Genomic DNA, 21851 nt, shown 5'->3' with positions numbered 1-21851 from the left:
GTACCTGTAGTTGGTCTTAAACAGGAAGACAAGCTAATTAACTGATAGACATTACAACATTTTCTTTAGGTTGTTATTCAGCTTAATCTTGTCATTTTTAATTGTTCTTTTTTATTTCACTTACATGGGAAGTTTGTATTTTATTGACCTTGTGGGTGCAGAAATTTTCTGTTTCTGAATTAAATCTTCATCCTAACAGCTTCAGGCTATTGTTTCTTATCTGGTTAGTATGTAGCATGAAAATATTCATATATGTAATGTTACGAGTTTTCTCAGAAATGTTGAATCAAGTTCATTCTTGCCAAGTCCACTTTTTAAGGAAAATAGATTCAAAACGTTTAAGGCAGTTTTCTTATAAAAAGCATTTGAATGAATTTTATATCTAATATTGTTGTCATGTCACCTCAGAACTGTATAGGTTTGTCTTTTATTTTTATTTTTATTATTTTTTTATTATTTTTTTTTTATCGTCCCAAGGTTCAACGAGTGCTTCCTCATTGGCTTGCAAACCCAACTCTCATTCAGAGAGACCTACAGACTGGGAGTTCATCCATTGACTCTATTCCAAATCTGCATCCAAAACTTGTTGAAAAGCTCAAAGAATGTGATGTACAAAACTTTTTTCCTGTCCAAAAGGCTGTTATACCTGACATTCTTGCAACAGCCTTACCATCAGCACTGAGGTAAGTTAGATTTTCTCTTTAGCTCATAGATATCTTGAAACAGTATGTCTTCATGTTGGGAGAAATATTATCAGTAGGGCTAAGCACATAGCATAACTACTGTGGGTTTCATAGTTGATGTATTCTATCTATACATCAATGGTTTTTTCCCCTTTACAAGGAAGGTAGCCAAGTCAAAATACAAGTACTCACTCCCGCCCATTCCACTTCCATCCACCACCCTTTCCTCCCTCTCATCTTAGCTCCTCATGGATGATGGGTCATCTCTGTATCCCATCCACTGCCCTAAGTCAGAAGCAATACAGGAAAACAGCACATCCATAGCAAAGCCGCTTCACTTAATCGGCGACCCCCTTATTCGTCTCCTCATGGAGATAAAAGAGAAGATAGGGAGAAATCTCTTTAGACTATGTCAGAATATCATTCATACATAACCATTCCCTATTCCCCCTATCTTCCTTGCATCACAGTATCATCCATACACAGCCAATCTCCACTCACCCCTATCTCCTGCCTTCTCCTTTCTTTGCTCAACAGACATTCCCCTCTTGCTCAGTGCCCCTTTCACCCCATTCATCCATTCATCACATCCTCAGTTGTTTGATATTAGTTGTGATAAGGTTTCATAGTAATATACATAATTGATTTTGGTGAATGTACTTATTTAGATACTAGGAATTAGTAACCTTTATTGGTTATTAAATTGTTTAGAAAATATGAATATATGTTGTCATAAAAGTTAATAGTTATGAAATTAGAATTGTTTATGTATTTAATGGTGTGATATTTGTCATAGGTACCAACCCCGAGATATATGTGTGTCAGCCCCAACAGGCAGTGGAAAAACTTTGGCATTTGTTCTTCCAATTGTTCAGGCCCTAAGTGGGCGTGTGGTGCCCAAGATCAGGGCACTTGTCTTGCTTCCAGTGCAAGAATTAGCTCTTCAAGTAAGTCATTCTGTTAATATTATTTAAATTGTTGTAGGTATACTGTATTTTCAGGTATATAAGGCATACTTAAAAAAAAAAAAAAAAACAAAAAACAGAAAATTACCCTCCACCTTATGTGCTCAAGGTCAGATTTTGGGTAGGCATAGGCTTGGTAGGTTAAATTGAATTTGGTTCTTGAGACATCCCTTTTATTTTATTGAATAGAGATGTGGTTTCAGTGCTGTGGTGAGCCTACTAGTACCATAAACTGAACTCTAAACACCTGTACAAAAATATTTTCCAAAATTTCATTAAAATGATTAGCAACTAAATATGAATTACAAGAGAAGTAAGAACTGCACTGGTATGCTTTAATTCAGGGCAACATCCAACATTTAAATAGTATTAACACATAATAGACCTGGCCATAGAATCAAACTGCCCAAGATGTAGCCACCATGCAGGAAATGTAGAACATCTATCAACCTCCTCTTCTTCATCACTTTCTCCCAATTCTCACCACTGTCATTGTTTCCCACTGTTTATGTTATATGTGAATAGTCACTCACAATTTTAATTTGTAGGCCCCATGCCTCAGATCATTCAACTTGTTAAATTTCTAGACTGTAGTTTCACTTTCAGTTCACTTTCAGACAAGGGGGAATTAAACTTATGATGATTTTTTTCTGTAACATTCTTCAGTACTTTCTCTACAGTGTGCTCTGAAAGAATCCCACTATCTCAAGTTCAAATAAATAGGCTTATCAAACCTCTAAGCATGTAATAGTTTTTCATATTTAACCTCTCTACCAGAATGTTTCCTTTATGTATCTTTATGTATCTGTGGTGCGGGGAAAGAACACTATCACCAAGTCTTCCCACTTGAGTTGTAAGAGGCAACAAAAATGGGACGGGGATTAGAACTAAGTATCTTTCTCCCTGGAGCCCCAAAGGGATATCCCTAAAAAAAAGTAAAGGCATATGAGGGTCTAGGAGTTTTCCAGCCAGTACCTTAAGGTTTGGGTCTTTTTATGTGTGTGGATGTGGTACAGATGAGAGTAAAAGGGAAGGGAAAGAATATCTTTGTGAGGAGATGTGTTGACATTGAGTGAAACTAAGTTAAGAGGGAAGGGCGAGTGTGAGTTTGGGAGTGTAGTTGGGAGGTTCTCAGGAGTGAAGAGAGGACAAGGGAGAGAAGGGGTGGCTATACTAGTAAGTGAAGATATAGGTAAGTGTGTTGTGTAAGCTTTTATATATATATATATATATATATATATATATATATATATATATATATATATATATACAGGTACTCCTCGTTTAACGACGACAATTGGGACCAGCGCGCCGTCGTTAACCGAATTGGTCGTTAAGCGAAAGTGTATACATATACGTACATGTACTGTATGTACAATGTCCAGCAATACATGTATCTTTATTTTCGTGTATTTTCCCTCTTTTATACAGTACATTAAAGCTTTATTTACTGTTTATTTACAGTGGTTAGGTTCCTAAAATTACCGTATATGACCAAATCCACATATGCTGACATTCCATATTGAATACCGGGGTATTTTTTTAGTTTCGACCATGGGCGCAATATAGCAATAGAAAATTAATTATTAATTTTGTAAATTAAAATGTATCAACGTAATATGCAATTTTGTGGGCGGAAATGAAAGTAAAAAATACCTTGCTACAAGAAAATATGCTAATGAACGAAGTCGGTAGCATAGGCTCGGGACGCCATCTTGTCGTCTGCCAACGTCTCTCACGACGACGACAACGAGGACGAGCCGGATGACATTTAATTTGCAGGTAATGATTTATTAAACACAGGTTAGGTTAGTTTAGTTTAGGTTAGACAAATTAATTTATCATCCTTTCATTTCTTCGACATCGGCATCTATCATAACAAACATGGTGTACCATTCGTCCGACATGACTTCGTTACTTACGAAATCTGTTTTAGCATTTTTTTTCCGCTCACAAAATTGCATATTACGTTGATACATTATAATTTACAAAATTAATAATTAATTTTCTATTGTTATATTGCGCCCATGGTCGAAACTAAAAATTTACCACTACCGGTATACACTGTACCCCAGGTAGTTTTTGCAGCTTGCAGGATGGTAATGTAGACCTAAGCTTCAGAACACTTTACCTCACAGCTAATATCCACCGTACAAGTTCATTTATAACATCATACAAATTTGCCTCAGCCAACTTAATTATCGTACACGACGTCGTAACTTCGGGAGATTTACGTTAAACGTCATAAAGCCCGTCGTTAATCCGAGTTGTCATTAACCGAGTAGCTCGTTAAACGAGGAGTGCCTGTATATATATATATACATATATATATATATATATACACACATATATATATATACACATACATATATATATACATATATATATATATATACATATACATACACAGTGCAAAGTCAATTACCATAAAAATTTTCAGTAAGTTTAGGTGTAGTATATGAAAATTGCTGTTTGTATTTGTGGATGTAAATGAACAGACAGTTCATAGTAATAGCAATTGCAATGCTTGCAAGTAAAATAGCAATGTGACAGCATTCTAACATTTGATTTCTTCTTACTCATATTTTTCAATATGGGGAACAATAACTCAATTCTATATATAGTAGAGGCCTAATTATTGCTTCTGACCCAGTGCAGTGGGCGAGATGCAGGGATGACCCGTCATCCAGGAAGAGCCAAAAATAGAGAGAGGAAGGGTTGGTGAATGGGAGTGGAATGTGTGGGGGTGGGGTGGGTGTAGGTGGATTTGTGCCTTTGACTTTAGCTACCTCCATTGTAAAGGGGAAAAAAACCCTTGGTATGTGTATTATGTATGAAAATCAGTAACGAAAAGCTTGAAATAGTGAACAAAGTTCCACTAAATTGATGATATTCTGTTATTTAGTGGCAAAACCAATAGTGGAATAGCCCAGTTTAGCAGAAACATGATCACTAAATTGAGTGATTCTCTATTATCTCATGCTAATGGCCTCTGGTATTTAGCTGAAATACTCAGTATAATGGAAAATTCCATTAAATAGGGCATCAATAACGAATACCCAATTTAGCACAAAATGTATGTAGGAAACCCTCTCTTGGCTGAATTAATTTGCTAAATTGGGCTTTTATTGTATCAAGGGGCTTCTTTCTCTGTATTAGGGTGGTTGCTAGCCAAGGCATGCACCCACCCACACCTATCCCATTTTCTTTTATTTTCTTGTGAATCGCTAACACTAATGTATAAAAAACAAAAATATTCAGCAAATAATGTATACATATACCAAGGGCTTTTTCCCCTTTATAAGGGAGGTAGGCAAAGTCAAAGGCATAAATCCACCTCTTATTAATCTTTCTTCACCTCATTCTTTCCATGTGTCAAACCATCCCAATACTCTTTCATCAACCCATCTCTCAGCTCTCTTTCCACCCCTGCTGTCCTCATCACCTGCTCAATTCTCACTTCAATCCAGCCTAGTAACCCCTATCATACTTCTCAAGCATTTCATCTTAAGTTTCTGCCTCATATAGTGCTGTTGGCACAATCACCCCTTCATATAATCTCCTCTTAGCATCCATTTCTAAATGTCTATACTATATAGAATTCAGTGAACAGTACAGGTACAGTACTGAAACAGTGAACACAAGTATTCTTACCATTCCTTATATCCAGTAATTAGTGCTAGCTATGTTCCTCACTCACATGCCACACTTGGATGTGAGCTGACCTTAATGCTGGTGGGGGTTGTGTAGGGTGAAGTGGAGAGGAGGAAGGTGGAGGGCTCCTTTTTATTCACAGCAAAATATTAAATGCTACACTAAACATCATGTTGAACTGGATGTTAATAGTGAGACCTTTTTCTTAGATGTGAATGGCATTGAGAACCTGCAACCTCCAAGAATCTCTGTTGATGGGAAATATTTTGGTGCATTTGACTGAGTTTTCCCTGTTGATTTTCATGTTATTATATTGCCTCAAGTGTTGTATCATTGATCCTTTTTGTGAATGCATTGAGCTTTCCAAGTGCTGCCCAGTATAAAATGACTTTATTGAGTAAGGAGAAACCTGTCCACCACTCATTGTTTTTAAAAGCTCCTGAGGATGTAGGTGACATGTGATTTAAATTTTTACATATTCTTAGGTGTTCAAAGTCTTTCAAACTTATTGTGAACCAATGGGTCTTACGGTTGGAGCAGCTGTTGGTCTGAAGCCATTTGCAAAGGAACAGACAACACTCTTCCGTCACTGTTATGGTGGGACACGATGTCTTGTAGACATTCTTGTTGCAACTCCAGGTCGACTTTCTGATCACCTTAGTATGACTAAAGGCCTGGATTTCAGCCAGTTAAGGTAAACATTTATTTTATTTTCTGTATTGTAAGGCTAGTATTATTTCATAAATTTTTCTCTCAATGTAATGATAATGATAATATATGTACATATATATCAAATGGCCATTTCTCCTTTATAAGGGAGTTGCCCAGCCAAGGCATTCACCCACTTTTCACCCATTTTTTTTCTCTTCTATCTCAGCTCCTTTAAGATTTATCTCCAACTCAATGCCACCCTCAACCCAGATACATCTCACTTTTACACACATTTACTTTAAACTTTCTCATTTCACATACCCTCCCAAACTGTCTTAAACCCTCCTCTGACCCAACCACAAGTGTAGTGTCATCAGCAAATAATTGGCTTATCTCCCAATCCCTCCACTCATTAACCATCTCTAATCCCTTGCCCATCACCCTCATATTTACCACCCTGTCCATGTGCATGTTGAACAATCATGGTGACATTGCACTCACTCTCACAATTTCCAATCCTAACACAAGCTCTTCTAGGTTTGTAAAAACTTTTGACTGCTCTACTATGAGAGTAGTAGAGCACGTGTCAGAATTAGAAATGGAAAGAGTGAGTGGTTTGAGGTAAAGGTGGGACTTCAACAGGGATGTGTTATGTCACCCTGGCTTTTCAATTTATACATAGATGGGGTGGTGCAAGAGGTGAGTGCAAGGGTGGTGGGTCAGGGATTGGAGATGGTTAAAGGAAATGGAGAAAAGCGGGAGATAAGCCAGCTGATGTTTGCTGACAACACTGCGCTTGTAGCAGGATAAGAGGAGGGATTGAGGAAGTTAGTGACAGAGTTTGGGAAAGTGTGTGAAAGAAGGAAGTTGAAGATAAATGTGGGTAAAAGTAAGTTGATGAGATGTACAAGGGGTGAAGGTGGCAGCAGACTGGAAGTGAGTATTAAGGGAGAAAGAATGGAGAAAGTGAATAGTTTTAGATACTTGGGTATGAATGTGGCAGGAAAGGGAGGAGTGGAGGGGGAGGTAGAATGTAGATTGAGAGAAGCGAGTAAATGCCTTGGTGGATTTAAAAGTGTAATGAGAAATAGACATTTGGGAATGGATGCTAAGAGGAGATTGTATGAAGGATTGATTATGCCAACAGCACTATATGGAGCAGAAACATGGAACATAAGAGAGGAAGAGAGAAATTTAAATCTGTTTGAGATGAGGTGTCTGAGAAGTATGATAAGGGTTACTAGGCTGGATAGAGTGAGAAATGAGGAGGTGAGGAAGAGAACGGGGGTGGAAAAGGAGTTGGGAGGTAGAGTTGATGAAAGAGTATTGGGATGGTTTGCACACATGGAAAGAATGAGTGAAGAAAGACTAGTGAAAGAGGTGTGGAAGGAGTGAACATGAGGGGGCAACCTAGGATGAGATGGATGGATGGGGTAAAAGGGGCTTGGGGAAGAGGGGAATGTCTGTTGAGGAAGGACAGGAGAGGACAGAAGATAGGGGTGAATGGAGAATGGTTGTACATGGATGATGTTGTGATTCATGAGGTGGAATGGATGGGGGGTGAGGTAGTATGTGTGAGAAAAATTTGATGCAGACCAAAGGGATTTCTCCCCCTTTTCTTTTCTGCATGAGGGGATGGAGATGGGGTCACCAATTTAATGAAGCGGCCTTGTTGTGGATGTGCTGTGTCTTGCAACACTGCTTCTGACCCAGGGCAGTGGACAAGATGCAAGGATGGTCCAAAGTCCAGGAGGTGCCAGGATAAGAGGGAGGGAAGTTGAGTGTGATGGGGATGGAATGGGTGGGAGTGATTTTTGTGACTTTGTTTTTTGGCTACCTCCCTTATAAGGGGTAAAAAAAGCCTTGGGCATATGTATGATGTATGGTATATGTATAAAAGTTTTCTTCCTTTTCATGTATCTGCAACACCTCCCACAATGCCCTCCTTTAAACCCTTTCATAAGGCTTCTCCAGATCTATAAAAACCCAGAAGACATCCTTACCTTACACCAAAAATTTGTTGCATATATGCTGGCTGCCATGGGGCACTAGGTTTCCAATGCTAAATGCAGGACAATGATTGATTGATTAAGTATTTGTGTATCAGAAGTTTGACAAACTAATACTGTACTCATGAGTCACTTCAACTTACAGGTACTTTGTGCTTGATGAGGCAGATAAAATGTTGGCCACAGAAGGTGGTGAATGGATTGCCCATATTGAGAAAGAAATTGATCAGAGAAATGCAAGTTTGCCTGCACCTGATGCAGCATCAATATCCTGTACCATTAGGGAACCTCTGCAGAGGCTTCTGTTCTCTGCTACACTTTCACATGACCCAGAGCAGCTCCAGCAGGTGAATTTGCACCGTCCAAGGCTTTATACAGTGGTACTTGACAAGAATGTCCCTGGTAAGAAATTTTTGTTTTATGTATTGCCTAAATCTTGGACTTATTATGGCCTTGTCATTTATGGTTTCTGTATATTTCTCCCAATTCTCTCTCTCTCTCTCTCTCTCTCTCTCTCTCTCTCTCTCTCTCTCTCTCTCTCTCTCTCTCTCTCTCTCTCTCTCTCTCTCTCTCTCTCTCTCTCTCTTTCTTCTCATTCTCACTCTTATTCTCTCTCATTCTCACTCTCTCTCATCCTCACTTTTTTTTTTTTTTTTTTTTTGGCTCATCATGAATTCATATGCCCAGTATAGCTACATATAAACAACAGACCGAAGAGGAACCAAAATGATAGAACAACTCCCCAACCTAAACATATTGTAAATATCCATGTATAATACACACTTTTTAAACTAATTTTGGACTTTTTCCATAAGTGTGCATATTATACACAGGTCTTGATCTGTAGACATTTTTTGGGGCCATCAGAAAGGGGAGAGGTTCAGTGATAGAAAAGCAGCCGGCATGAGGGGTAATAAGTGACCCACATATAATGAGTAATTTCCAAATTTTTTGCACATTGTCAGAGATCAACACCAAGTGGTATAGGTTCTATAATATTTAGTAAATAAATCACTGATGATGACAATTTGGTTTAAAGGCATAAATGCCACTGATCAGGCGCTAGTATGGTGCCCCATACAGACTCTGGAGCATGGAATTTAATGAACCATGACCTTGTCGGGACTGCTCGGACAGACAGTCTAGGGAACAACAACAACCATGCCCTTATTCCAACTCACTTAAGCCAGGGTTTGAACTGTTGTCACTTTGAATTCTGCCACAAATAGTGATGCTTTAACCTGCTCAGCCAGTGAGCATCCAAATATATAACTAAATTTCCTTTAACCCCTTCGATACGATGACGCCTACGTAGGCGTCATGAGGAGCAAGTGGGTACGCGAGGATGCTGATGTCGGCGTCTTGATTATATATATTGTAGTTGTACCTGCGTGACCCCCATACTCCGTAAACTGGCTTCATCATATTTTCTATGGTTATCAAAATTCACGGGTGAAAGAGAACGAGCAATACAGCGGTAACTTTATTTTTTATAATGCGAGTATCATGACGCAACATTGCACGTCTGGCAGCTAATGCTGCCTGCAAGATTTTGGCCCGGAGTGAAGGGGTTAATAACTTTTGAAAAATAATAATTATACATACATATACCCTTACAAGGGAGGTAGCTAAAAAACAAAGGCATAAAATCCACTCCCACCCATTCCATCCCCACATACTCCACTCTCATTCACCCCCCTCCCTCCCTCTTATCTTGGCTCCTCTTGGATGACTTATCATCCCTGCATCTCGCCCACTACCCTGGGTCAGAAGCAGTATTGCAAGACACAGCACATCCACAGCAAGGCTGCTTCATTAAATTGACAAGCCCTCCTCTCCATCCCCTCATGCAGAAAAAGAGAAGACAGGGAGAAATCCCTTTGGGCTGAGTCACATTATTTTTTCACATACTCCCTCACCCCCTGTCCCCCCACCCACACCCTTTCATGCATCATAGCATCATCCATACATATCTATTCTCTATTCGCCCCTATTTTCTGTCTTCTCCCATACTTCCTATATACTCCACTCCATCCACCCCCTTCCCTTGTATCTTGGCTCCTCCTGGATGATGAGTCATCCCTGCATCTCTCCCACTGCTGTGGGTCAGAAGCAGCATTGCAAGACACAGCACATGCACAGCAAGGCCGCATCATTAAATCAGCAACCCCCACTCTCCGTCCCTTCATGCACAAATGGAGAAGACAAGAATGAAAATAAAAATTCTAGTTGTTTCACTGTTGAAATTAGATTTTCCACTATAGAGCTACTGTAAAGGACAGTGTAGCTCTACCTTTGGAAGACAGTCAAGTTACTCTCAATCTGGCTGGGCTTGGCAGCCCTGCCAACTACATGTGTACCTGTTATCTAGATGAGTCTTTTTCTGCTAAGTGTCTGTATTTACAGGACGAGAGCTATGCTAGTAGTGACTCGTTTTCGTATCTCTCCACATCCAATTTATTCTTGAAATCGTGTATAGTTCTGGCATTCACTGTTTTTCCATTCAGTTTGTTCCAGACATCAGTCACACTGTGTGGGAAGCTATTTTTTTCAGGTCTCTTCTGTAACTGTCTTTAGTTTCTTTTCGTGTCCTCTTGTTTCTCTTCTGTCCCACTTTAATAAGTTGTCTCTATTGAGAATTTCCATCCCTTTCATAATTCTGAAAATGGTCAACAAATCACCTCTTTCTCTTCTCTGTTCCAGTGTTGACAGATGTAATTTCTCCAATCTTTGTTTGTATATCAGATTTGACAGTGTAGGTGCCATTATTGTCGCTGCTCTTAGGATTCTTTCTAATTTTCTTATGTTCTTCTTTGTGCTAGGTGCCCACAGTGTTGCAGCATATTCTAGTTTAGGTCTTATCAGTGTAACAACTATTTTTTTTTACCATCTCCTCATATATGTATTATATACATCTGTTTATTATATAGTGATAAGGCTTTTTTGGGGTGGCTTAGCCTGAAAAGGGGGTGCATTTATACATGGTAGAATATCAAACCTTAACAGTAAAATAGAATGTCCAACTTTTACCAATGGACAAGAACTGGGCTCTGTTTTTTATATCCATATGTCTTTCAGCTCACACATCAAGGACCTAACAGTGAAAATCTGCCTTCCACATTTGTTTTGCTAGTCTTTCTTCATTCTGTCTATATGTCCAAAACATTCCAGTATTCTTTGATCAGTGCTATCTACCAGCTCTCTTTCCATCCTCCCCTAGCCATACTCTCTACTTCACTTCATTTCTCACTTCATGCACCCCACCATACTTCTTAAGCATCTTATGCTAAAAAAAAAAAAAAAAAAAAAAAAAAAATATATATATATATATATATATATATCAGGGTAACATACATATACCAAGGGCTTTTTCCCCCTTACAAGGAAAGTAGCCAAAGTCAAAGGCATAAATCCACTCCCACCCACTTCATCTCCACATACTCCACTCCCATTCACCACCCACCCCTCCCTCTTTTCTTGGCTCCTCTTGGATGACTGATCATCCCTGCATCTCACCCACTGCTATGGGTCAGAAGCAATGTAGCGAGACTCAGCACATCCATAGCAAGGCTGCTTCATTTAATTGGTCACCCCCCCCCCTCTGTCCCCATATTACCCTGTGGTAGGGGAGAAAGAATACTGCCACTGAGTATTCCTACTTCAGTTGTAAAATGGGACAGGGATAGGACTAGGCATTATACTCTCCGTATTACCAAAGGGGACATTCCTAAAGAAATAGAAAAAAAAAAAAGAGAGAGAGAGAGAGACTAGCACCTACAACAATAACAAGTAGTGGCTAATTTAGATGGCAGCCAGAGTAACCCAGAGTAACCCAGAAGAACCATATCTCTGTGACCCTAACATTTTATAATGGAATTCCTCAAGGAACTACTCTCACCTTTGTTACTCTTTACAAGTGATTTTCCCACACTAGATCCAGAACATAACACTAAACCACTCACCTATGCAGATTACCTAACAAGAGTTCTCAGTCCTACCCACCCATCTCACATAACACCTGCATAACCATCTGAGTTAAAAAAAAAACTGGTAGCATACTACTCAAACATATACAACAACTTCCCACATGCACGACTTAACACATCCATATAGATATACATACATGCTCGGATCACAAAACAAGCACTTAAGACTGAACACTAAACTCCTGAATACTGCAAATCCAGGACTATGTTAATACTAATACAGAATAGGCCAGGCCACAAACTGCCTCTGATGCAGTCATCACACAAAAGACACCAAACACTTCTTCCTACACTGCCCAACTCCCCTACTCAGACAACAACACAGCTTTTCTTCCCAAAATGACTTATGGTCCATTCTTGTGGCTTTTGTTGGTTACTTGGAACCACTAGTCTCCTACAAGAGAGATCTTGGGCAACAGATTGATTCTTAGGTTCACTTCAACCATTTCCACTTTCCACACTTTTTGTTAGTCTTTTCTCACTCGTCTTTAACATATACCTAAACCTCAGCACTTTATGAGCTACCTTGTCTGGCAGCTGTTACCATCCCATTTGCCACCTCATGTCTATATTTCTCGGTTCATTTTATACACATTCAGGCTTATTTCCTCGTCCCATGAAGTCCATGTCTTCACTATACTCTGCCATCCATGGGCACAATTACTTTTGTATAATTTGCTACTTGCATTCATCCCCAAACACCTATTTCTGATAACACTTTTCATTCCACCCAAATATTTACTTATCTTCTTTTCTACTCAATAATTTATCACCACATCTACTTTACACCTCTGTTCACTGCCACATGCAATCCCAAATACTTAAAATTCTCACTTCCACCCTTTCACCCTTCATACTTACATCCTGCTTGCCATCATATCTCCTTTTACATCTCATTACTTTACTTTGGCCATATTGACTTTCAGCTTTTCTTGTACACACTCTCAAACTCAGTCACCAGGTGCTTCAGTTTCCTCATAAGGAGCCACAAGAACAATTTCATCCAAAAACAACAAGACTCACCAGCATCCCTTCACCCTCAACCATCAACTACAATACAAATACAATGTAAGTTTAAATGTACAGAATTATACATTAATTTCATGGGTATTTCAGGTATCGAAAATGGTGTTACAGCATCAACTCAACCTCAGATGGTTGGGCAGTACACACGTCCAAGTGAACTTATTGAACAGTTTGTTGTTGTGGAAGCATCTGTGAAGCCACTCCTTCTCTACCATCTTATAAAAACTCACTCATGGAAGAGAACTCTTATCTTCACAAATTCACTGGAGGCAACGCACAAACTAGCCATCCTTTTGAACATACTAGCTGGAGGAATGCTGAGGGTGTTCGAGTTTTCATCACGGCATGGAAGAGAGCGACATAAAATAAAGTCTAAGTTTGCTGCTGGCAAAATTGATATGTAAGTTAATATATAAGGCTCATGAGAGTTGATGTATGCTACAATATTTTGAAGTTTTGGAATAATACTGTTCATTGCAGGAGCTAATTAGTCATAAATGAACTTCATACATTACATTATAGCAACATTGAGATATTAAATATTTTTTCAGAAAGAAATAAGTTGCTCAACATAGTTCCATACTTTAATGCAGTAGTTGCTTTGTCATTAAGATACTAGATGTACAAAATTCACTTCTAACAGATTGGTGTCAAGTGATGCTATGGCAAGAGGACTGGATATTCCTGATATTGAACATGTTGTATCATATGATGTGACATCTGTCAGTACATATGTACACCGCATTGGAAGGACAGCTCGAGCAGGAAAGGAAGGAACTGCACTTTCACTAGTCACCAAGGATTTGGTTAGTCCTTATATCCTTTTATTTTATATATCCTGTTATTTAACTCTTCTAACTACCCTGTCTGGAGTATTGGCTGCATGTTATTGTATGGTATAGACTATGTAGTAGCATGTAATTGATACTTTAGGGACTATATGGGGTGCCCCAACAGACCAGAACCTCACATCATTTTGTCTATGTTAGAAGAAATCTTTAATCATAGAGAAAAGATGACACTTTATTGCACTGTGGCTGTCCCCTCGTTATGCTGTCACACACTCTCTTAATATTGTCTTGTACCACTTCTTTGAGTATATATTTTAATTTTTTCCTTTCCCTGTGGTACATACATATACCAAAGGCTTTTTCCCCCTTACAAGGGAGGTAGCCAAAACACAAAGGTATAAAAACCACTCCCACCCATTCCATCCCAAACATACTCCACTCCCATCCACCCACTTCCCTCCCTCTTTATCTTGGCACCTCCTGAATGACGGGTGATCCCTGCATCTCGCCCATTTCCCTGGGTCCGAAGCAATGTCGCAAGACACAGCACTTTCACAGCAAGGCCACTTTGTTACATTGGTGACCCCCCCTCTCCATCCCCTCATGCAGAAAAGGAGAAGAGAGGGAGAAATCCCTTCAGGCAGCATCAAATTATTTCTCACACATACTCCCTCACCCCCCATTCCCCACCTACTCCCCCTCATACATCACAGCATCATCCATACACAACCATTCTTCATTCAACTATTTTCTCACCCATTCCATCCCAAACATACTCCACTCCCATCCACCCACTTCCCTCCCTCTTTATCTTGGCACCTCCTGAATGACGGGTGATCATCCCTGCATTTCGCCCACTGCCCTGGGTCCGAAGCAGTGTCGCAAGACACAGCACTTTCACAGCAAGGCCACTTCGTTACATTGGTGACCCCCCTCTCCATCCCCTCATGCAGAAAAGGAGAAGACAGGGAGAAATCCCTTCAGGCAGCATCAAATTATTTCTCGCACATACTCCCTCACCCCCCCATCCCCCACCTACTCCCCCTCATACATCACAGCATCATCCATACACAACCATTCTTCATTCAACCCTATTTTCTGTCCTCTCCCATCCTTCCTCAACAGACATTCCCCTCTTTCCCAATGTCCCTTTTACCCCATCCATCCATCTCATCCTAGGTTGCTCCCTCATGTTCACTCCTTCCACACCTCTTCTAATCTTTCTTCACTCATTCTTTCCATGTGTCCAAACCATCCCAATACTCTTTCATCAACCCTATCTCCTAACATCCTTTCCACCCCTATTCTCCTCCTCACCTCATTTCCCACTCTATCCAGTCTAGTAACCCCTATCATACTGAGGCACCTCATCTCAAACACATTCAAACTCCTCTCTTATGTTCCATGTTTCTGCCCCATACAGTAGTGTCGGCACAATCACTCCATACAATCTCCTCTTAGCATTCATTCCCAAATGTCAGTTTCTCTTTACACTTTTTAATCCCCCAAGGCATTTACTTGCTTCTCTCAATCTACACTCTACCTCCATCCCCACTCCCTTTCCCACCACATTCGTACCCAGGTATCTAAAACTATCCACTTCCTCCAGTCTTTCTCCCTTAATACTGACTTCCATTCTGCTGCCACTTTCTCCCCTTGTACATCTCATGTTCTTACTTTTACCCACATTTATCTTCAACTTCCTTCTTTTGCACATCTTCCCAAACTCTGTCACTAACTTCCTCAATACCTCCACTGATCCTGGTACAAGTGCAGTGTTGTCAGCAAACAACATCTGGCTTATCTCCTACTTTTCTCCATTTTCTTTTACCATCTCCAATCCCCTACTCACTGCCATTGCATTTACCTCTTACACAACCCCATCCATGTATAAATTGAACAGCCAAGACAACATAACACATCCCTGACGAAGTCCCACCTTTACCTCAAACCCCTCACTCTCTCCATTTCTGCGGGTCTTTGTAAGCACATATGAGCCTGGTAGTGAGAAGAATGTAGAGGAAAAGAAGGCTTTTTGGACATATTTAAATGAGTGCATAGAGTGTTTTGGGAGGAATGTAAATGTAGTGGTATTGGGAGATCTCAATGCTAGAGTAGGGGATGAATCAATAGATGAAGTTTTGGGAAGTGTGGAGTGCCAGGTAAAAATCATACTGGAGAGACCTCTTCAATACGAGTCAAATTCTCACGTGCAGCATTGGATGCCTTATGTATGATGCATCACACTACTCTAATTATAAAATATAAATCCACTGCTATATTACTCATTCCCTTTAACTCTGAATAATAATAAACACAGAAAATGTGATCAAACCAGTTCACAGATTTTGGGGGTCACTTAGCTACAACTACAAAATAAATATAATCAAGACATCGATGCTGGCATTTTCACATACCCACTCATGCCTCATGATGCCTACATAGGCATCATCATATTGGAGAGGTTAATGATGAAGATGTGTTTAGAGAGTTGATGATAGCTAACACAGTGTTTCAGAAGAAAGTCATGCATAAGTACGTATGGGAGTGGGTGGTGGCTGGGTGGTTGATAAGGCATTAATGGACTACGTAGTGGTATCCAGGAAGAGTGCTGGATGTCCATATTTTTGGGGGAGAGAGTGGGGGAATATCAGATTATTTCTTGGTGGAAGGTAAATAGAGAGTGGAGGATAGGTGGAGAAAGAGGAAAAGGGTGGAAGGTCCTTAGAGCATACTGTTTAAATGAGAAGGAAAAGGAGCAGGAATACAAGAAGCTGAAAGAAATGTGGGTGTTGGTGAATGATAGAGAAGTAGATGTGGAAGAGGAATGGGGGTGTTTCAAGGAAAAAAAGTGGAACAAGGATGGGAGGGAATAAAAGAAAGGGTAGTGAGTGGTGGGATGATGAAGTGAAGAAGGTAGTAGAAGAGAATAAGCAAGCACTCAGGGACTGGTTGCAAAGTAAGACAAGAGAAAAATATGGGAGGTATAAAGAAAAAAGAGAAGCAAAACAAAAGGTAAAGGAAGCAAAAAGGAGAGCTGATGTAAAACGGGGGAGGAGTGTGACAATTTTGAAAGCAGTAAAAAGATGTTTTGGAAGGAAATCAAGAGGAATGGGAGGTGAGTCAAGTAGAGAATAAAAGTTAAAAGGTGCAGATGGACAGATCTTAACGGAAGAGGAAGCAGTAAGGGGAAGATGTGTGGAGGGTTTTAGAGAGCTGTTGAATGTGAAGGAGGATAGGGAGGGAATGGTGGTAGCAGTGTGAGGCTCTAAGAAAATGACATTGATGGGAGAGGAAAATGTAGGAGAAATAAAAAAAGATAAGTTGCAAGTAGCTCTGGAAATGATGAGAAGAGGTTATGCACCTGGGTTAGATGGGTGTTATGTGGAATGGAGGTACAGTAATAGTGGACTGGCTAGTGAGGCTGTTTAATGTGTGTCTAAGGGAGGGTAGAGTGCCATAGGACTGGAGGAGTGCGTGTATAGTTCTGCTTTATGAGGTAAAAGGGGACAATTTTGAATTAAGTAGTTTCAGAAGGATCAGTTTGTTGAGTGTAGTCAGGAAGGCTTATGGGAGTGTTTTAATTAAGAGGATTAGGAGAGGAACAGGAAGTAATTGGTGAGGAACAATGTGGGTTTAGGAAAGGTAGGGGTTGCATGGATCAGATTTTGTGGTAAGGCATGTGAGAAAGCTATAGGAGAAGGTAAGGATGTTTTTTGGGCCTTTGTGGATTTGGAAAAGGCTTATGACAGGGTAGACAGGAAGGCAGTGTGGGAGGTTTTGCAAATGTATGGATTTGGGGAAAGCTGTTAAGGGCAGTCAAGAGTTTTTATGAGAGTAGTAGAGCCAGTGTTAGAATGGAAAATGGAGAGAGGATGTGGTTTGAGGTAAATGTGGGACTGCATCAGGGATGCGTCGTGTCACCATGGCTGTTCAATGTGTACATGGATGGGGTGTGATGGGAGGTGAGCCAGTTGTTGCTGGCCACACTGCTCTTGTGACAGGGTCAGAGGAGGGATTAAGAGAGTAAGTGATGGAGATTGGGAAGGTATCCAATAGGAGAAAGTTGAAGGTAAATGTAGGGAAAAGCAAGGTGATAAGATGTACAAGGGGAAAGGATGGCAGTTAGTGGGAAGTCTTAAAAGAGAGATGCATGAGGAAGTGGATAGCTTTAGGTATTTGGGGTCACATGTGGTAGGAAAAGGAGTGGAGGTGGATGTACATTATAGATTGAGAGAAGCAAGTAAATGCCTTGGGGGATTAAAAAGTTATGAGAAATAGGCATTAGAGAATTGATGCAAAGAGGAGGCTGTATGAAGGGGTGATCGTGCTGAGAGCATTGTATAGGGCAGAGACTTGGAATTTAAGAGAGGCAGAGAGGAAAAGTTGCAGTGAAATGTCTGAGAAGTATGGTAGGGGTTACTAGGTTGGATAGAGTGAGAAACGAGATGAGGAGGAGAGCGGGAATGAAAAAGGAGATGGCAGATAGGGCTGAGGAAAGATTATTGGGATGGTTTGGACACATGGAAAGAATGAGTGATGATTAGTAAAAGAGGGGTGAAAGGCAGAGGTGGATGGAGTGAACTTGAGGGGATGACCAAGGGTGAGATGGTTATGGATGAGGTGAAGGGGGGGTTGAGCATGAGGAAAATGTCTGTTAAACAAGGAAGTGAGACGGCAGGAGATAGGGAGGAGTGGAGAATGATCTGTGTATAGATGATACTGTTATGCAAGGAAGGGGGGGGGGCAGGGGATGGGGTGTAGGAGGTGCTTATGTGTGAATGATATTTTGACACAGTCCAAAGGGATTTCTCCCCATCGTCTCTTTTTCTGCCTGAGGGGATGGAGGGGGGTTGGGTTGGGTTGTATCGCTGATTATGTGAAGCAGCCTTGCTGTGGATGTACTGTGTCTTGCTACATTGCTTCTGACCCAGGGCATTGGGCAAGATACAGGGATGACCCGTCATCCATAAGGAGCTAAGATGAGAAGGAGGAAAGGGTGGTGGATGGGAGTGGTATGGGTGGGAGTATCCATTGAATGGATTTAATGTTCCAGTGAGTTGAATGAATATGGGATATTTGGAAGTTTTAAAATTTACTTGGATAGATTATCGACCTATCTCTGGAGGCTGTGAGTCTTCTGCAAGAGAGATCAGGGGCAACAGATTGATTGATCTATCAACCCATATACCTGAGGTCTTTTTCCCATTACAAAGGAGGTAGCCAGCATATAATCACCCCCACCTATCCTATTTCCATCCATCACCAATTTGTTTCCCTTTTATATTAGCTCTTTGTGGATGAAGGGTCATCCTAATCTCCCACCCAGTGTCCAGGTTGAAGCAATGCAGCAAGACACGACACATCCACAGCAAGGCTCCACTACTTCATTTATGTGGTGACCCTCCCTCCTCGTCCCCTGATGCGAAATTAGAGATGATGAAGAAAAAACCCTTTGGAAATGGCAGATAAGGCTGAAGAAAGAGTATTAGGATGGTTTGGACACATGGAAAGAAAGAATAAAGAAAGATTAGCAAAAGAGGTGTGGAAGGCAGAGGTGGATGGAGTGAAATTAAGAGGGTGCCCAAGGATGAGATGGATGGATGGGATGAAAAGGGCTTTGAGCAAATGGGGAATGATTGTTGAATAAGGAAGGCGAAGGGAGGGGATAGGGGTGAGTGGAGAATGGCTGTGTATGGATGATATTTTGATGCAGTCCAAAGGGATTTCTCCCTGTCTTCTTTTTTCCATACAAGAGGACAGAAGAGAGTGTGTGTGTCACTGATTAAATGAAGTGGCCTTACTGTGGATGCACTGTATCTTGCTGCATTGCTTCTGACCTGGGCAGTGGACAAGTGGCAGGGGTGACCTTTCTTCCATGAGGAGCTAAGATGAAAGAGAAACAAAGGTGGTGGATGGAAGTGGAATGGGTGGTAGTGGGTGCTTGCCTTTGGGTTGGCTACCTCCCTTATAAGGGGGATGATGATGTTTGCAAGGCTGTCTGGCTGAGCAGTCCTGTCTTCCTGAGGAATGCCATTGCTGGAATGGGATTTTCCCATAAATTCCTTACAGAGTATATGTTGTGTTGTTGGCATGCATAATTGTGTACAATGCAGTTCTCCATAATGTGTTGAATAATATGGGGTGAAGTATTACGTCCTGGATAGATATCCATGATGCATTCATCCATCCACCTCTGATAATATAAAAGAGCTGTCACAAGAAGCCCTTGCCACCCTGGAGGGTGTCGCATGTCCCTGGGAGCAGCTTTGGTTACCCAGGACAAGCACCGAAAGGGGAAGAAACCCTTGATACATAGGTAGAGAACCATTCTCACTCACCTATCTCTTGCCTCCTCCCTTCTAAGCTCAACACACATTCCCCTTTTACTCAAGGGCCACTTCACCCCATCCATCCATCCATCTTTATCCAGTAACCCTCCCTCCTCATCCCCTCATGTAAAAAATTGAGAAGAGGAGAGACACCCTCAGCCAGTGTCAAGTTATCATGCATACACAACCATTCTCCACTGACACGTATCGCCTGCCTTCTCCCTTCCATGTTCAACAGATGTTCTTTTGCTCAAAACCCCTCCCATCCATCCATCTCGCTTTCAGTCTTCCTCACAAATTCACTCCATCCCCCTCTGCTTTTCACACTCTTTTTTTTATCTTGCCTCATTTTTTTCAATCCAACCAAACCACCCCAATAACCTTTCATCCAACCTGTCTACCAGCTCCCTTTCTACCCCTGCTCTCTTCCTCAGTTCTCACTGTATTCATTCTTGTAACCCTACCATACCTCTTAGATATTTCATCTCAAATGTATAATTATTTCTCCTTTTTACCTATCTTAAATCCCAAGTCTCCATCCCATAGTGTCATTGGCACAATCACTTCATATAATCTTCTCTGTGTATCCATTTCCAGATGCCTATTTCTCAGACACTTCATTTTCCAAAGACTTTCCTCCCTCACTAAAGTTTACCTCTACCCCACTCCTCCATTTCCTGTTACATGTGACCATACTTAAAAAAATATCCACTTCTTCTAATCTCTCTCATCTAAGACTTAACTCCAACTTACTGCCACCCTCTCCCCATGTACATCTCATCACCTTGCTTTTAACCACATTTACTTTGAACTTCCTCCTATTATAAACCTTCCCAAACTCAGTCACTAACTTTCCTAGCCCTCTGACCTCACCAAATACAGTGTCATCACCAAACAACAACTGGCTCACCTCCCATTGTGCTTATACCTGAATTATAAAATTAAGTATCATTAGCCAGATTAAAGTCTGTGCAGATTGCTGCTTAGGTAGAAAGATTAAAGATGATCAAAATCCTACATTTTCTCTTGTGTTTCTCTTCTACAGGTGAAAGAGTTCCGGTCTGTTCTTTCAAATGGTGGGGGCTCTGCATCTGAGATCAGTGTGCCTACATCAGAGTTGGAATCCTATGAAACAGCCTATGTTGATGCTTTAGCCAAAATGAAAGAAATATTGGATGGAGAAAAACTCAAAGAAAAGGAAAAGAGGGATGCAGCCAATGCTCAGCACAGATTGAAGGGAAATAGAGGTGGAAAATCCACAAAATTGAATCCAGCAAGACCAAATACCAAGTTGAAAGGCCTTAAGAGACTAGGGAGAGATATTGGTGGACGACCTTATCATTGGCAAGTGAAAGGGTTGCAATGATGTGACAGCTAGTTTTGTACTCAAAGAATGTTTGGTTAAATTGAAAGATTTTAATAAAACATTTTTTGTAAGAGCTTTATTATTTTCTTATGAATGAGGCAGAAGAGTGTTTTTCTAGTTGGAGCTGAATGAGTGCATTGATTTATCTATAATGGACTTTTATATGTATTTTGTGTGGGACAGCTGTCACTGGTTTATAACAGGAGGAAGGAAGCAGTCTCTGGTTGTTTGCTCACTTTGTGTGGAAAGGTGGAGGAAATACAATTGAAGATGATTGAGTGGGATCCTGGGCCTAGTCCAGAGACCAAGTGTCAGCCCCTTGGGAATGCACCTGCAGATGGAGGTGAGGGTGTTGACAAGTTTCGAAGATGGGTGGCAGGGCAATGGT

General features: G+C 40.7%; 1 protein-coding gene across 2 annotated transcripts in view; it reads left to right on the top strand.

Annotated features, from left to right (window-relative positions):
- Positions 1-21534, top strand: part of Dbp73D (putative ATP-dependent RNA helicase Dbp73D) — a 32124-nt gene extending 10590 nt beyond the window's left edge. For both annotated transcript variants that reach the window (XM_076197919.1, XM_076198010.1), the window contains exons 3-9: positions 478-683; positions 1480-1630; positions 5788-5996; positions 8108-8364; positions 13065-13374; positions 13618-13780; positions 21143-21534. In XM_076197919.1, coding sequence (XP_076054034.1) covers positions 478-683; positions 1480-1630; positions 5788-5996; positions 8108-8364; positions 13065-13374; positions 13618-13780; positions 21143-21463 — 1617 coding nt within the window. In that variant the 3' untranslated portion in view covers positions 21464-21534. The remainder of the gene's footprint in view (positions 1-477; positions 684-1479; positions 1631-5787; positions 5997-8107; positions 8365-13064; positions 13375-13617; positions 13781-21142) is intronic.
- Positions 21535-21851: the final 317 nt, after the last annotated feature.

The sequence above is a fragment of the Oratosquilla oratoria genome, chromosome 1 (genome assembly GCF_046742065.1).
Source record: "Oratosquilla oratoria isolate Oo_2021 chromosome 1, ASM4674206v1, whole genome shotgun sequence".
Lineage (NCBI taxonomy): Eukaryota > Metazoa > Arthropoda > Malacostraca > Stomatopoda > Squillidae > Oratosquilla > Oratosquilla oratoria.
The sequence above is the reverse complement of the archived record's forward strand: the minus strand, read 5'-3'. Positions and strand labels throughout refer to the sequence as shown.